This window comes from Struthio camelus, chromosome Z (genome assembly GCF_040807025.1).
Source record: "Struthio camelus isolate bStrCam1 chromosome Z, bStrCam1.hap1, whole genome shotgun sequence".
NCBI classification, from domain to species: Eukaryota; Metazoa; Chordata; class Aves; order Struthioniformes; family Struthionidae; genus Struthio; species Struthio camelus.
Genome location: NC_090982.1, coordinates 17,187,346 through 17,205,968, shown reverse-complemented (window position 1 = coordinate 17,205,968; position 18,623 = coordinate 17,187,346). Strand labels below are relative to the sequence as shown.

Genomic DNA, 18,623 nt, shown 5'->3' with positions numbered 1-18,623 from the left:
GTTTTATTTTAGCCATACAGTGAGTATGTGCTTAATGAAAGCCTATGGTCAAGAAAGTATTTTACTGCAAGCAGAAGCTGTCTTGCAACACCTGTTTTTTGCTGTTACTGCATTCAACTTACTTAAAAAAAATTGTGGGTTTGAAAACTAAACTAAAGGCCACTGAAGGAACACTGACATTTGGAGCTGGCTGACATTCCTTTGCTACACTCACTCCTGCAGTAGGACGGAGTTACTGTCTGCCATTGCTCCCATATGTATTTCCAGCATTGTTCCAGCATTTCCCTCTTTTAATGGAATATGGGTGTTCAGTAAACTGTTCTGCCCTTTCTGTTCTGTAGCTTGCAACAAGAGATGGCATTTTTTCCCCGGCATCTTCTGGCTTTAGCCTACAATGGCTGGCAGCGCATCTCAAATGCTTACTGTCTCCCTGTCGGCAGATGTCCTGTAGGAGCCTGAAAAACGTGGATGCCAACAAATGCTCTTCACTAACAGATGGTCTCCATCAGATTAGAAAGAGAGCTAGGGTCATAACTTTGAATCAAGGCTATTAGAATTTCAACATATTTTTCACATGCTATCCATAAAACAGGTATAGTTTTTTCTGATGCTTGAAAATGGCTAAAGCCAGTTCAGAAGCTCATAACATCACATGGCTTCTAAGTCAGCTGTCACAAGGAAGGAAGTAGAGCTGAGCCTAAAGGAGGAATGCAAAGACTCCAGGCTTTATGTGAAAGAAAGCTCTAACACTTTCTAAGTCGTCTTGAGATTCTGGTAGACCTTGTTCACCCGCAAGCTTGGAAATCTACACCCTTATAAAGCAAACACAGGTCCCTTGGATACACTATACACTTCAGCATCTGTGTTTTTCATTCATGCTTTACTTTTTGAATGAAGCATGATAAGATACTTTTATATGACTTGTAAGAACAAACAGAGAAGCAATAAATTCTCCAGATTCAAGGAACACCTTTGGTAGTAACATTTTAAAAATATACAAAAGTCCTTAATTAGTAAATTGCCAACACCCTTCAACCCAAATTTCTCTTTAAAAATGAATGAAGAACTGAATTTAAACCATTTTGCTTTAAATGTTTAAAAATTTTTAAAAAGGCACCTATAGTATCCAACTCCCCACTCCATTCAAAAGAATTTAAGACGTGTTTGCCCATCACTTCTTCCAGGGACTCTTTCAAAAGTCAATCTTCTTCTTTTTCCCTGTGGTACTTCTGCAAATCCTAAATCTGGAAAAGAAATGGAAAAAAATATAGATATGATAAATTACAAACATCACTGGTGTACAATCTTAACTATGTGTTTCCCGGAAGCAGTAACTGACTTTGTCTTTAGTAAGTATGCTTTGAATGAAAAGGAACAAGACTGACATAAAATGAAATGTGTACAGATTAACTAATATTTATTACTGAAGAGTTTTATGCATATTATCCTATAACAATAACACAGGACCTTATGTGCAAAATCAATACATTAACCTGCACTAAAGCGTATTAGTATTATTTAAGGGTATTATTCAAGAGTATTATTTCAGTAAAGATGTTCATACTTACTTCTATTTCACTCAGTCTTCAGTAACTGTGAAAGCTAACTTTTTAAAATCAGAGATATTAATTAGTTCTGTTTTCAAGTTAGTTTAAAAAGCTACCAACATTCTTAAAATTCAAGTATTTTTACAATAAAATATTTGAAAAATTTTCTATGCAAAATAAGCTATCAGAACAAAGTTCTGTTTAGCCTTTGCAAAAAGTATTGCCCGAAAACCTTTCCAGTGACCAAAGAACTTCATATGTTTGAGTGGAAATATTGGCTTGGCATACTGGCATTAATTGTTTGTGCTTTAATAAAAATTTGACCTGAAGCCTGCAAACGTTTCTCAAGGTTCTTAACATGGGTTTGTAAAGACCTGACTTGACCTTGTACATGTTTCTGAAATTTCGAATTTCAGAAAGCTTTCAGTATATTAAGGTGGCTTTTTGCCTTAGCAGGCATCGCTGTCTTGCATACTTATTTTTCAGTTGGCTCCTGAATACTAAAGCAAAATAAGGCTATTCTCCCAACAGCTAAGTCAAAATCACATCTCCTTTCTTTCTTCAATTCAGGTTTAAGTACATCCTTGCCATATCAGGCCACACTATTACAGAAAGCCATTCAGTCAGAGATCGCAATGTTTTCAAAACATTCTGACAGGTAGTACCATGAAAACCTGCCCCGATCTCTGTTTAAACTACTGCAATTAGAATTTTCTGTTTTAGTTACCTGTAAATGGAACTAATAGTACTGTTAATTATCCAGCAGCATCCTGGATTTCAATTTTATTCCAAATGATGAGGCAACAGCCCTGTTTACGATTTATGTATAAACATCTTAATTCGCATAGGCTGAAAGTTAAAAGCAGTTCACCACGTGCAATTAACTTTTCCTCTGTTTACTGCCAGATTTGCCTTAAGCAGCCCATGAAACATAGTGATATCAGTTAGTTACTTGTGTTTTCATGAATGAGTTTGATTTAATTAATGAAAATATTGGTGCTGTACTAACCTTACTGTACCACCAACAGATTTAACTGTACACAGCAGTAAGAGAAAACATAAATTAAATTATCTGTACCAGGAAGGAGTTAGGCACTCTTATCAAGAAATTCAACCTTGGATTTTAGAAGAATTTGGTGTCTTACCTATAAACAAGCAGCAGAGTTTAAAAAAAATACTACAATATGTGATACAGTAACATCTAGCATGAGAGGGGCTAATGATCTTTTCTCACTTTTAAAACTGCACAGAAACATATTATGCCTTATGAAAAAATAAATTAGGCTAACTGCATTGCAGAGAGTAAATCAGGGATAAGAGAACAAGGCAGTGGCTGGAAAAAAGAAAAGGCTGAAGGCTTTATATCAGGACTGTACATACTTTCAGGGTTAACAAAGTTTTCAAGTACATCCTATATACTACTTATTTAAAGAAATATGCTTTACAATGATTTCAAGATAGAGTGTTTTAGCCCCGGAGATGTTAGCTAACAGAAATGATTCCAAGAATAAGGAAACTGCATGAAACAAACTTAGAAAGGTATCAGGATGAAATCCTAACTCCGTTAAAGTCAACAGCAAAACACAGCAACTAATAATACCTAAATTTCATTCTCTGATTTTGCTGAATTTACTTTTTGTCCTCTGAGAAAAGCACTTTCTAGTCTTTTTTTTTTTTTTTTTCATTTTGCCTAAAACTATGTTATAAAATAATATTTCCCATAACTTTTTAAAATAATTCTGACAAGTTTATTATGTGCATTTCAGACACTGTCAAAGGGAGAAGAGGTTGAAGTTTATAAAATCAGAGAGCTACAGTTTCAGTTTTTTAACAAGGAAAAACAAATTTTTAAAGAATATTCTTATTGTTCAAAGTACAATTTTACTTTTACACAAGAAATATATGTGCAAATAAGTTCAGGAATAAGGAAAAAGTGCAACTATTGGGTGGGATTTAACAACTACTTAGACAAAATACGGAATCTATTCTTACACATACTCCTGTTTTTGGTAGAGTTACAAATTAGAATTTCAGCAGTTTCTGTTTGCTTTGCACATACCTGTCACTTTTTTTTTTCCTGTCCATAATAACGATGCATTTTTTTTTCCTTTTCCTAAAGATTCTCTAGCTCTTTGGTGAAAGGTCAAACTTGGAAGCTCATCTGGATCAACAGGTGCAAAGGAATCATATGTGCAAGCGGATGAAGAGTCATTCCAGGTGGTCTTGTCAATCAGGATTTCTGGGCTCCTAGATGTCACATCTCTAAACTCTTGTAGAAAACTCTTAGAGCTCTTCGGAGGTGCATATTCACCCAAAGTTGCAAAGAAATCCGCTTTAGAATTTTTGGAAGAATGATCAGAGCTACAACAGTACATCATGAAGGGCTGTTGCTGAACACAAACAGAATTCTTAACATCTGGAGAAGCAAAATCTTCACAGTCCTTTGGCACAACAAAGAAATCCTGCTTCCTTCCCACAACTACATCTGAAGAACATGAGTTCTTTTGCGTATAACTTGAAAGGTCAGAGCTAATAAAACCCTGATGATGATTCAATGGTGGGATTATGGCTTCACAATTCACATCAGATGGTCCTGGTGGAGAAAAATGTGAACCATTTTGTTTGGAGAATGAGAAATTAGCTTATTTCTCTACATTTTTCAGAAAAACAAGATACCACTGAGCATTTCAAGTAGAATCTGTCTGCTCTGAACAACAGACCTTTCCATGATTAGACAATGAAGATTTTAATACTCTTTGACTTTCACTTGGTCTCAAAGGAGACACACCGTGGTAGTAATTGGGATTACCTGTGCTATTTTGTACCTTTATCATGCAGCTCTAAAGACTGATAATTCCAATTACAATGTGGATAGAGTGTTTTCCAGGTTTTTGGGGGTGATGCATATTTTACTTCTGCTTCTAGTGGAGCAGCAGGATTTAGGCTGTACAAAGATGTGATGTCACTAAAATGCTGAAATCAAAGAAAGTTATTTAAGGAGTGCTTATAGTACATGCCTACACTGCTAAATATGAAAAGTTAAATCATTTGTCAGGATTCTAAGATTTATATCTCATTTTTCCGTGCTGGAAAGACAAAAAAATTGGCTTACCAATAACAAAAGAGAGACACGTACAGTAGCCAATAAACTATCTGTTTTAAACCTATAAACAGACTAAATAATAGCATACCACTTGAAACACAGGAAAATCAATACCATAATATGTTTTCTTTTCTTTTGTTAGTCGAGGATTGCAAGGAATACTCGCTGCAATGCATTGGTGCATATAATACATCATGGAGGAAATAAATTTATGAGCTCTTTTTCTGCTTTTCTGTTGGTAAACACTGCTATACACATACGCTATTATCATAATAACAGGCACTAATTTATATTCAGTGCCCAAATATCTATTCACTTGATTTTTCACCTTAATTTAATGTTTCTGAGTGAACATATGGTCTGTACCCACTAAAACTTGTTCCAATGCATTTTTAGAAGCAGCCAGACACATTTTGATTGTGCATTCTGGCTCAATGAAAAAAAAACCCATACCTTACATTATTTTAAATATTCCTTAAATGGAATAGTTATTCAGAAAAAAAGTTTCAGCCACCATGTGACTGATTGTGTCACAGAAAAAATTTACTTGAGGGCTGTCAAGAGGAGAAAGAGGTCAACAAGTAAGCGTTTTCAGTTTCTTTTTTCATTTTCTAAACTACAAGTATTTGCTATGTCTACAGTCATCCGAGGCAGTATCATGGGTAATTCTCTGAGAATTATGTGCAGATACAGAGAAGAAGTGCAGTGAGTGGCACATGTAACTGATATGGAGATGGGACATTTTCCTCCCTTTTGCTTTACTAATAAAAGCTTTACATTTTAAAATCTATTTATATAGTCACACTATAATTTTCCCAGACTTGGCTCAAATGAAACGGCAGGAGCACACAGTTCTAACTGCAGAGTGGACTCTTCTGGACAGAATTCTTCATCTTACTCTCTAGGACTTTTTTCAAATGCTTAGTACTATGAATTTGCGAGAGATGGATATATTGTTGTGTAAGGAAGGCTTATATGAAAGGAAGGAAGTAAAAACATTTTGGAAACATTTCATCAGAAAAGGTCTCTTGCATTAGGAAAACATAGAGGCTTGCATGCTGATAGCATACTTGATACTAAGAAGCCTGAAGAGGAAGCTGATCAACGGAATATTTTCCAAGTTAAGGAAATGTTCTAATAACCTTCACATGAACACAGTGATGACTCGACAAATTCTGTTGAGAATTAGCAGACCTATCAGTTTTTATATGGATAATGATACACTAAAGCAATGACAGTTATAAAACGCTATTTCTTTAATTTTCTAAATGATATGAGGAATAGACATGTAGTTTCAGATAAAAATCCACATTATGATAACGAAAAAATGCTGCTCTACCACTTAAATTAATTTTGGCCAACCTTTAAAACTTTTTTTGGAACTTGTGGCAGGAGTTCCTGAAGTTGATCAAAGCTTGCGAGAAACAGCCTCTTCAGTGAAAATCCCTTCTTTAACATAATCTGAGCAACTAGAGGGTTGATACACGGAAAAGTAAGCAGGCATTTCTCTGTCTAGAAATGGAAGTAATATTGTTAGATTTGGATTTGACCAACTCCAACCCCCCCACCCCCCACCACCACCCCCGTCTGCAGAATGACAATGTATCATAGAAGCAGAGCTTTGGAACTGTGCGCTTTAGATAGGTGTTTCACATCTGTCAAATGAAAACATTCTTTTTTTTTGCTACAAACATAGTATCGCTCTTGCAAAAGAGTAACTTTTGCACAGTAGTTTGGTAGAAAGGAAGCACAGCCAAGAGACATTTCTATAATTAAGGATGGAAACAGTGGACCATGTAAACTTGATTTCAAAATCCATTTCCCAGATTTACTGAATTCTCATGTTTATTCTCCATTTAAGAGGATTATTTAAGATAAGCTGAGAAAGCTGTTTTTGTCTTGCAAAGTAGTTACATTTTAAAACCGCTACGCAACCGGTGCCAAATATAGCACCAGGGCAGGCTGAATGTCACATGAAGTCCTCTCAGTTGAGAGCTACTGTAGCATTTAAGAATGGCAGCGTCCCATTCCCGACTTCCATAGAGCTCTACACTCAACAGAAGCCAGGATCCAATACCTTGAACAGAGACAAGATACAACCAACTACTTCTCCGAGTTTTTACCAGTATCCTTAACCTTTGACTTGGAAAAGCTATAATCCAGTACCTCACGCTTGACAGGCAGTGCCAAAACCTGCTTTAAAGTATTTCCAAGTTTTGCAAAAGCTAAAAAGGATCTTGGCTTTACAAGAGTTCAAACCTTTCACACAAATGTGCTTAAAATGGCTAAATTTATACATTCAATTTGAAAATCTTATTATACAAGTTAAAGCACATCATATATTTAACTTGTGATTGACTGACCTGTTCCATCATTTATTGTGAATATCTACAACTATGATATGTGAAGTTAAGCAAATACACCCTATTTTGTGCTAAGGCAAGTCTATAATCAACTCCATTGGCTTCAGTAACGGATGAATCTGTTTTCCTGCCCATTAAAGCCACTGCAGGATAATTTTTACAACTTGGACAGTTTTTCACACTTAGTGCCTAGAAGTATGCGATTCTATGCATCAGCCTACAGATGTGGAAGAGACACTTCTCTCTTGGTTAATTGTGAAAGCACAGGCAGAGTCTAAATTGCACCTGATTGTGCTGGCTGGACTAACTGGCTGGTGGATGACTGAAATATTATGCATGTGTGTTTATATTATGTTTATTGCTATATTATACTTGTATTTTAAAGCACAAACGATGTGAAAAAATAAAAGAACAAAAAGGCCCCTAGAACTCCGAGTCTTAGAAACAGGAAGAAAACAGTGTAATTCAAGAGAAAGATAAGCAAACCTCAGACGGCAAGATAGAAAGCCAGGATCTGTCCAGCCACTCATGAGGATTGATATCAGATGCTACCAAAATGTTGTCAGCAATCTGACGAACTAGTAGCGCTGTTTCCTCAATCCCTGGCATAAGAACCACCTAGAATTGACACAGTATTTTTGATTAACATTTATACTAAGGAGTAAAACCACAAATGTCTTAACTGGCTACAGTAGGTAACAAATGGGAAAGCTTAAAGTTGGCCCTGAACACAACAGCTAGTAATGCAGGGTCACTGAAGCTGACCCATGCATGTCACATGGTAGAAATCCAACCTCTGACCACTACTCTGGCTCCAAATGACGCTCCTTATTTATGCAAATCTTATGTAGTTGAAGTTAGTTCCACCTATAGGCCTGCCATATATGATCAAGTTTATAGCTATAACACAGTTCCTAACAAAACAGGAAAATATGAGATGCCTAAAATAGAACAAGTTTAAAGAAATTAAGATATTTGACTACATATATATATTGATGTAAGTAATTTTCAAATGAACTGTCACTGACACTGCTTGTACACTACTGCTTGGAATGAAAAAGCTTTGTCTTCTTTCTAGCCTCCATTTAACTAGACAATTGTTAAATAAATTTTAATATGCAAATAAATAATCACCTATAAAAGATGTCATGTCATGCAAAAAAAACAAGTTATAGACATTAACTTGGTGAGCCAGATGAAACTTTTGCCCAATTTTTAATGTCTCTTGTTCTAAATATTAGATTTTTTTATTTCTAAAGAAAAAAATAAAATAAGCATTTTATCATGGTATGTAATAAAATCATGCAAACTAGCTGATACAGTAGAGAGAGCTACACATTATTTTCTTCTGCTAATTTAATAGCATGCTATTAATCTGAAAATAATTAAAATTAAGACATAAGGAGAATTAACACACACACTAATCATTTAAAAATTAAAGGAACAATATAGTTTCTTAACTTCTAGCAGTACAAACACTGTTTTCAGCTACTATGGAATGTGATTCAACTTGTACTAGGGTCGACTAGTCTTTTCACTGACTTCAGCGGTACTGAATTAAGCTCCTTTGTTACGTGTGTGTGTGTGTGTGTGTGTGTGTGTGTGTGTGTGTGTACACACACACACATATATAGAAAGAGTTACGTTAATAATGTTGAGCTACTTCCTGTTTTTGATGTAGAATGTATACGTTATTACACAATTTGCAAGTATCACACCAGTAAAGATTAAAACAGACTTGTAAGTAGACTGTTACCAAAAAATTACCTTTACTTCAAAGTCTTCTGACCTCTGTGCAAATTGAACCAAAGCAGCATAAATTAAGATGAGGTGAAGCACAGTATCTCCCCTGAGACTGTACCTATAACATATTTTCATTGGACCATTAATATTAAATACAAGCATGTAATAATTCAAAAACATTTGCTGCATGTGATAATGAACATCTGTTAAATCTCCTGGAATTTAGAATACTAGCTACAGTGCCTTCAGCATTAATATCTGTGAAAGGAGAACTAGAATATAGTTACGTAACTGAGTAGTGAAGGATGCATTGTAAGGAAGAATATGAAGTCAGGTTTCATAAGTGAGTGAAAAAAAGTCGGCCCTGATACAAAAGGACTGAGAAGACAAAACAAAGGATATTATCTTGTTCTAGTATGCAGCTTCCTTTAGTGATAAGTTTGTTTTAAAAGACTAAGGTTGTAAAATAATGTCTTTTAACTTACTCTGAACTCAGTCTTTCTCTGGAGTAGAAGATAATCCAACAGCAGGTGTATTGGAGCGATAACGCTATCAGCTTCAACATTACATTATCACAGGACTTCTTATAATTTAGTTCATCCATATTCTAACATAAAATTAATATAAAAATTAAAAACTAAAGAAATATATTTCCGTAGCGTTGCAACACTTTAATGTGCATCACTGTATTATACAGAAATGAGAACAAACATTAGAGGTAGCCAGACACATCTGGAAGTCATGACAACGAGGATGCGTTCCCAACTTATTCTGTATGACCTTTGAAAAACTGATTGACTGCTTCATGCCTGTTTCTTTTCTGTAAAATGGAGGTACTACCTGCTAAATGCTACCACATGAGAATGTTCATCTGTGTTGTGATTGCAGCAGTAATTATTTTATTCTTTTAATTATTTAATTATTTAATTATTTTATTCTTGATATGTCCTTCAGAATCAGTTGTGCTATTTGTAAAGTCATCTATCTCACTACATAATATATGAACAGAATTTAAGTATTATGCAACCTCAACCAGACATGGTCTTGTTTTGCATTTTATAAACCATTTAAAACTATTATTCAAACTGTTACTTATTATAAAAAATAGGGAAAATTATTCCCTAGACTTATTTAGATAACTTTCTGAAACTGAAGAAATTAACAAGTATACCAGTGAGACTATGTAGCCTCACTGGTACTTGATCGGTTATTACAATATTCCCGCATACAACCCTACTTTCAAGTTTAGATATGCTTTAACAATATTTAGCGCAATTCAATTTGAGCTCACATGTAACACTTCTGAGAGGAAATGGAGGTACAGATAGGAGAACGTTTTAAACAAATCAAACTGGCACAGACACACTTTTGGAGATAATGAACTCGGAAATAATTTGTGTCATGACAGAATGCATGCATTCCATATGATTAAGAGGAACAAAAGATAGGTTAGAAGGATGCAGAGATGACTTGGAAGTGCCTTAACACTGTGTAGAATTTGGATATACTAGGTTCATTCTGTACCTGCAAAAAGACAGCAGTATATTCATCTATTGTCAAAACAACATATTGATCTGTACTTCCAAAGAGCCGTAATGAGTGACTACAGCTTCTTTCAACAAGGGTAATGTTGTACCTGTAGAAGTCAAATCCTGTTACTAAATCTTAATTAAGTAAACCAATGACATGTCCTTAAAGCAAATGAGTAACATGCAACTTTTCATAAAATTTTAAAAATTATGTAGCGTTTACTGTACCTTGATCTCTCTCAAATCCCCGGGTTCACTTTAAGTTAAAACACATTCAAATAACGAACATTAATGTGGCAGCGACTTACTCAAATATTACGAGATTGATTGAATTAAACTAACTGAACAGAATATTACTTTGCTACACAGCCAGTGAGTGCACAAAAAATTATGATATACTATAGAAGCTAATACAGATAAATTAATCAAGGAAAATCACCTATGCTGAAGTTTATGGAGTGACAATTGAAATCCCGTTAATATCTCTTCGAGTAATTAAAGTAATCTCTTGGAGTAATTGTGTTTCTTTTGAAAGTGAAAACGCTTTTAGTAATAGGATCTCCTGATGATTAGCCCTTCTTTTCTAATTAAAACTATATCTCTTTTCCTCATGATTGTGCAGCACACGAAAACTAATTGAGTGAATGTTCCCTGTCTGCCATTTGCATGATCCTAAATTTTTCTGATCAAAGTCTCCTTTTACTGGCTGTGCTAGCAGAAGATTCACTTAATGAATATCTCTTGCTTATGGTTTTCGGGAAGTCTTGGCTGATGAAGAGGGAAGTAGAGAACAGAGAACAGTCACACACACTCAATCTCCAGGAAATGCAAGGGTCCTAAACCTGAATCTGCCACCAGAGTCTCATAGAAACTTGACAGACAATGTGTCCAGAAATTAATAAAAAAGTATGCTATAGGTTCCTCTGAAATTACATAGCTCTTTGCTCCCCTATTTAATTATTTCATCAGTGCTAAGAGGTCTAGTGAAAAAGAACCGAAAAGCATCCCTGACTGTTTCACTTACAGCCAGGCTGAATGGTGAATTTGAAGAGCTCAATTGTTAACACACCATGTCAAATTAAATGTTCAAATTTTAACTATTAAACTTCTAAATGTGTATAGTGTATTGAAATGTAATTAGAAACAGCTCAAAAGTGACTTCACAGCTGGCTGTAGGATACAATTAATGTCCAAATGGGCAAGTCTCTTCAGCAGCCTGGTGAAATCAACTCTCTGTATCTCTGACACTAAGTTTAGGAGACTAAACTGCTACAACCTCTATTTCTGCCTTTTTTTTTTCTTCATGACAAAAGGTATTTTTAATAGGTGTATACTTTTGAGAAAGCAAAATGCAAGAAAATTATGTCAAAGGAGTAATTTGTGCAACAATTTTCGAAGATGAATTTTTTTTGTGCAAGTGGAAGGGTTATTCAAGATTAAGCTAATATTAAATCTGAATTTCACATATGAAGTAGTTCCTGTTCTTAACTTATCCTTTCCTGAATTCTGTGCAGCATCAGAAAATGAGACTGTTTTAGTTTGTGCTTTTTTAGCAGAGTGCTGATAGTTTAAAAAAAAGTAAAAGCAATTTTTATGAAGAATTAAAAACAAACTCACAATATAAACTCTTCCAAGCACAAAGAAGCACTCAGGCAAAAATGTTTTGGGTCTATATTGTGGTTTTCAAGGAAAGGTTGATAATTTAAAAAGTTGTTTTGATTAAAAGTCTCAGCTCATCATTAAAATTAAGAAATTGGCCAGTTCTGCTCTGGTTGACATCTGTATGAACCTACAGAATTAAGCTATCAGCTTCAGCATAAAAATTATCTTCTTGCCTCTTGCAATGTTAATATTTTAATTGCAGTAACACGTAGATGCCTTATAGCCAAATAGATGACGCTTGTCCTGGAAAATGGAAAATAAATAGTCAATAAAATTAAATAGGTCATTTTCACTCACTTGGATTCCAAAAGCTGAAGGATATCTGGCATGTTAACAAGTCCTTCAGATGTCAAAAATACATAGGGAATCTGCACCTCCAGAAGAAAAGAACCATGGTGATCCCCTAAAACATTTTGTGTACATAAGGTAATAGCTTCATAAGCAGAAAATTAAAAATATATTTTTAGAAGATATATCCACATGGATAAAAATACAGCTTCTTATTCAAACCGATAAAAATGCTTGCATTTTATGCTTTCTATGAATGAGACACTTCTGAATCCTTTTTGGATTAAGCTGTAACTTTTACTCCTGTAGATCTGCAGCAATATTCCCTTATAGTGAGGAAGGGTGGATACAGCTTGCATCGGTGGTAAATAACCGACAAACTGTTTTGTAACAGATCACTAACCTTTACTACGTAACAAAGTGTCCTTTACCGGCCAAAACAAAGCTCATCTCCTAAGAAAAATACCTTCCTAACTGACAGCATAGTTCAGGAGATAAATCAGCTCTGTTGGCTTAGCTTTAGCCTTCAGAATTTATTATTCATTCTCTTCCACAGGCACAGGAATTAACCATTTCAAAGAATACAAAATACTTTGCTTCCAGATGCCAGACCAACTCTTTGTTACAATTCTGGGGAGCACTTACCCATTAGTATTCTTTCAGGAAGGGTGGTTTTAAAAGTCATGTAAGTAATATTCAGATTTTTGCACAGATTTTTCCAGCAGGAGTCCTTGGAATAATCATATTCAATCACTAATGAGAAGTGTGTCCAAGGGAAGTCTGCTCCAATATGCTGATTGCGTACAATAACACAGAAATATCTGCTGAGGCTTAAAAAAAACAGCAGAAAAATTAAGAAAATTATGTTCATGTATAACTACTGGCAGAACAAAATCAATATATTTTTACTTTGAAGTGTTCCTTTTTAAAGCCTATTTACAAAAGAGAAAGTACGTTCCCGAATTAAAAACTGTAATTCTCCTTTTTACTTTCCCTTCTCAGTCCAATTATCTACCTAAAATGTTCATATTTTCCTGCAATTTCATAATTTGGCGTTATCACAACACTACAGCCTTTTTCCTCACTGAGGAGTCTTTGTAAAACGTTTAGAACTGATAGCGCCGGAAGGGCCTGCCAGCCATCTGCCATCTCAGCATTTTAGTTGAGTTTGGCCAAACTTCTCACCTCTCAGAATGGAGTTTTAGCTCCATATTCTGAAACTTTTACTCTAGACTGGATATGAACATGGATGTGAACAAAAATTTCACTAAAGTTAGCTTCACGCTATGTCCTCAAAAGTCAGGAATTTAACTTACTTGTTTATAATATTTTTATAATCTAAAAGAGCTCCTTTTTCCTCAGAATTCAAATCCATGGCTTTTAAACCTGCATAAAAAGAATTAAAGCCTCAATCAAATAGATTAACTTCTACTAGTATAAAGCAATGCACAGCAATAAGCAATAAATGTGGAACAACACAGAATATTTAAATTCTATGTATTACATTGTCTGTCTTGAGAAGGTCCCACATAATTTCAGTTTGAATTGCACTGGAAAGTACAATGATTTGGAGACTTCCATTTTTGAGCCTAAGGAAGAAGTAAGGCTAAGCTAGTTCATACTCAGGTAATACTTCTGAATAACTTTAAATGACAAATCAAAGACTGGTGCAAAATGAAGTATTTTTTGCCCCGTAAGTCGATTTTTAAAATTGCTTTACACTGCTTGTAGAGTTCAAGTTACAAAAACATGACTGGAAGATGCAGCTAATATGGGATATTTGAGTAACCCATATGCCTCTCTTCAAAAGTTTAGTTAACCTTGATCTGTGCTTGTAACTAAGTCTTAAAATGTTAAAACAAATCGAATAGTTTTCACCAAATATTATAATTACTGAAAGCATTGCAAACATGCCTCCACCCTATCAAAATATTCTGCAAGGTAGAATTTTTATCTTTTAAGAGCACAAGAAATTTAACGTTATGTTGAAATGAAAAGAACATCACAATATATGACGTTGTTGATAAGGCTCAATCCAGCAGGACCTATAAAAATGGGTTAAAAAAATAAACAATGAAGGATAGATTCAGCAGGCTTCTGTAGGCATAAGTACAGGCTCAAATAACACTCTTACTGAAACGTGTTCGCTTTGCCGGTTGAATCTCTGATGTGAAAAAGCTTGTACAAAAGTTACTCATAGGTAAAATGATCAACTGGTCTAAGTGTTGCTTTGGTCAGTCAGCCTGGGAAACAGGAAACTTTTTTTGAGTTTAATAGATTGGAACAGCTTAGGCTTACACATTCAGCAAATTAACAAACAAGATTAACAACAGATAGCTAAGGGGAATCATGACATGCACCTACTGCTCAGTTCGGGTTTTATGTTAGGAAACTTAAAGTTAAGATTTCTGAATTTGCCTGGGATTGCTGTTGGGAAGCATGTAAATAAGAAAAATTATGACCACCGCTCAAGCAAAAAAAAAAGGCACAGCCGACCGAGAGAACTAATGCAATTATAATTAGGCAATGGACTGCCCACATCCCCTGTGTGTTCTGTTAACTAAATCTTTGACTTGATAGATAAGCTATCATTACTCTTGCAAGAGAACACATCATACCAGAACTCTAAACTGGGAAACTACAATGACATGAAGAAAAAAGGAAGATGGAAGAGTCAGGAGACAGAAAATAGTTAGAAAAGTATACACAAAGATGTCTGAGGAAGAGGACAAGGAGTGATACAGGCAAAAAACACATAAGCAGGAATGTAGTGAACCACAGAATGAAAGCCACTTTCCTCATTTTTCAAAAATACATGTAAAAACATCATTTACCTGCCACTGTGGATAAACTGTGAAGGAGGGCAGCCTTTTCGCTATCGGAGTCCGTTCTTGTTATGATTAGTATCTGAAAGAAGGCAGAAACTCTAGCACTGTAAAAATTGTACTTTCAGTCTGCATACATCTTTCTTCCTCCTTTGCACAGAAAATACAAGGCTGACTTAGCAGAGAGCAAAAATGTAAACTTTCGAATTTTCCAGAAGAATGTAAGTGTCTGTGCCTATTATTACAGGAGCTGGAGAAAAGACATCAGTACTAGAATTCAAGAACAAAGCTGTTCTGGAAGAAATCTTAAACTTGAACATTTACTTCAAAGAAAAATACTTTTAAAATACATTTTCTAAAGACATTGTACCGTATTATTACTGTTACACTAGAGAGATTACTGTCACAGTAGAGTGATTATGGGAAAAGATGAGACTATCAGACCAAACTGATCCCCAGATGGAGGCAAAACTTTAATTGAAGACATCAGGAATTTAGCCTGCAAGATGGTGATGAACTGAAGGGAGGTACTAGATGTACTGCTGAGCTGATTGGCAAGATTTTCCAGATTAAACGCGGTGCACTGAATTGTACCTGTTAAAGATAAAGTTTATCTCTATGACTTATTTAATACCGCTTAAGATGAAAACTTTGAAAAGAATTCGCATCTACCAAATTGCAGATACTTTTAAAAAGAATTGCTAGTGGAGAAAGGGTTTACCTCGTCCAACAACTCAAGTGACACAAACTGAACCTGTGCTATATTATCAAACTATGTAAAGAAGCACATGTACACACATACAGGACTTACATCATATCTTCTGTTTCAGATAGGACGATCTTTGAATCTGTATGCCATCTTACAGGCACTTTTCACGCTACATGCCATGGATTAGTTGTTTAAGAAGGCACACGGCATTTCTAACTCTAAGACTTATAAGCACAAAAAAATTATTTACGTAAATGTTAACACTACGCTAGACTTGTCATAGAAGAACTTCTGGGTATCAGTCTGCGTGACAAGCTTAAAATAGACATCTATTTCCATATCTAGGTGCACAGAACAGTCACTTGGCAAACCACTTGCTCCTTTCAAAGGAGAAGTTTTGAATAGTTGCATTCTAAAATGCTGACCTGCTTTTTCCTGTACCATCCAACATTGTACTTACTACATCCTGTTGTGAGCTAGACGGTATTTTGGTGATGTTCTCCTCTTTCTACACAATCATGAGTACAAATGATAATGAAATAAAGAGTAAAGCCTAGATGCTTATTTCAAATATGTTTATTCTTCTCTGTTAGCAACTTCTTGCTTGCAAGGCAACTTCCCTTTATAATCCTACATCAATGAAAATTTTGGCTGATAAAAGTATGACCAGATTATTATATTTCACATCATATTAACTGATGCTGATGTGATGTGATAGAACAGGAAATGGCTTATGTAATGCAACTTTTACTTCTCATTAAAACAGGAATACTCCTTCTGTCTTTTCTGGGTCATTGAACTAGTGTCTCTGAATGTAAGTGAATAGTACACAGTCTGGTAATTGTGAGTAAAACTATATACACTCTTCGACTGCATAAGCACACGTGTATGACCTTGCTTAAGTCAGGCAAGCAAGTGAAAACTGAGGAGAGTTATCTGCTTTTAAAAATCAGATCTAATGGAGTTCAGAAGCAAAGGAAAACTATCACTGGGCTGAGATAAAAATGGCAAAGCTGTCCTACGTCCCCTAGTACAGCGTAAACCCTAGTATCAGAAAGCAAAACGTGTTACTCCCTTAAGATGAAGAAACTAATGCTAAAGGCAACTGAGAGGGAGTCCTGAAAGGCTGACAACAAAACAGTCAACAACATTTTGCTTCATTTTCATTTTAACTTCTGAAAGGGTGTCCATTAAGCTCTTTTCTTTTTCTTCTCAGGAAAATTTTATCAAAATATGACCAGAGCTCTTAGTGCGAATCTTTTAATGGAAACTAAAGAAGAAGAAAGCTCCAGAAAGGGAAGTATGAAAAGGAATTATAATATATGAAAGTAAAATTTAAGATGTGTTTTTTGTCTGAGTGTTCAACAGCATAAATTATATTCGAAACAGGTAGCACATTTAAGAAAATATGTATAACTTGAATTTCCTTGACAACTCTATCTTCAGTGTTATAACTATCTTTTAGGAGAATTTGCCTCTTACATAATGGCAGGAAATTGGCCTGATACAGAGGTCAAGTAGAGGTGTCTGGGTGAGAATATGCATACATTCCACTGTGTGTGTGCACAAGTACACAATCTTGACTTGTCTCTGGATGTCTTGCATCAGAAAAAAATTGAGGTCTTCAAACAAGAAGTTTGATATTCAAAAAGTGATGCGATGTAGTATACTTAAGGAACTAAAAACACCTGTAATAATATGAAGCCCTTGCAACGTTAAAATCTTATATAGGTTATTTCACTCTTGCAGCAAGGGAGATCCAGTGGAACACAAGTCTTCATTGCTCCTAATAGAGATCTTACACTTTATGTTACCCAACTTTAACAGGTATGTGAATTAGCCAGCTAATTATAAGACGTCTTCCATATGCCTTCCATAAACCAACCCTCGTTGAAAGAAAATGCTTTGATAATTATTGCTATAGTTAGGCAAAGATTTGTTTGCTTAGAAAATTTGTTTACATCTGTAACCTTAACACCGCGTTCCTCTCTATTACTTTGCACGCAATTTAGCATTTGACACTGAAGCTCTGTTATTTTGGGATTGGTTTCATGCTTTTTCTGGCTGCTGTACTGTACAATCTTCAACTGCCTCCAAATTTTATCCAAACAGGATTCTAAGATGTTGTTATAGATATCCTTCACCTTGGACAAATATCCTGTTAATAAAGCAACCAAAAAAAAGTAATTGCAGTGACATAAGATATTTGCCAAGATTTATATTTAATCTACACTTAAAGAAGAAATTTACATGAAGGTAACTTACTCAGAAAAGCTGAAAATTTAATGACTAATCAATATGGAAGAACATTATTATTAATCAGGTACACAAGTGGCACTTAGAAGGTTGCTATACCTCCTGCAAAATCTGCTGTGTGATTCCACTCAGAATCATAGAATGTCACATTCTACAACTGCAGATACCAGAATTGTGCTCTTATACTTAACCAGTCTATATGGCTTATGCTAAATTACAACTATTTATATTCTCCACTCTCCAAAACTCTACTTCAGCTGTGGCTTTCACCAGTCTGTTCATATTATCACAACTATTTCTCAACAGGCAGATATCCCAGAATGATGTGTTTTGTGTATAAATAGACCAATGTCAGGGATATTTGAAAATGTATAAACAAAATGCATGACTAACACATACGTGCTGAATGTTAGCATAACATCACAACATGAGAGGACTAAAGGCTATCTCAGTATCTGTTTACTCCCTATGTGGCCCAATTTAAAAAATTTTTCTCAGATCATTTTTAGTTGTGCAAAGTTTCTTGTGGCAGGCGTTGCTGGGATCTGGATTGATAGGTCCTGTGTAATCATGAAATATCATGTAGGATTGCTAACTG

At 35.1% G+C, this 18,623-nt stretch overlaps 1 protein-coding gene across 1 annotated transcript in view; it reads right to left on the bottom strand.

Annotated features, from left to right (window-relative positions):
* Positions 1-574: 574 nt before the first annotated feature.
* The window catches only part of SHOC1 (shortage in chiasmata 1), a gene marked incomplete at its 5' end in the record, with an annotated part of 53,375 nt that continues 35,326 nt past the window's right edge, over positions 575-18,623 (bottom strand). The window contains 14 exons of the mRNA XM_068927891.1: positions 575-1,244; positions 3,607-4,140; positions 4,373-4,520; positions 6,013-6,162; positions 7,500-7,631; positions 8,781-8,874; positions 9,242-9,363; positions 10,281-10,392; positions 12,245-12,350; positions 12,881-13,059; positions 13,552-13,621; positions 15,070-15,142; positions 15,782-15,832; positions 17,731-17,927. Coding sequence (XP_068783992.1) covers positions 1,144-1,244; positions 3,607-4,140; positions 4,373-4,520; positions 6,013-6,162; positions 7,500-7,631; positions 8,781-8,874; positions 9,242-9,363; positions 10,281-10,392; positions 12,245-12,350; positions 12,881-13,059; positions 13,552-13,621; positions 15,070-15,142; positions 15,782-15,832; positions 17,731-17,927 — 2,069 coding nt within the window. The remainder of the gene's footprint in view (positions 1,245-3,606; positions 4,141-4,372; positions 4,521-6,012; positions 6,163-7,499; positions 7,632-8,780; positions 8,875-9,241; positions 9,364-10,280; positions 10,393-12,244; positions 12,351-12,880; positions 13,060-13,551; positions 13,622-15,069; positions 15,143-15,781; positions 15,833-17,730; positions 17,928-18,623) is intronic.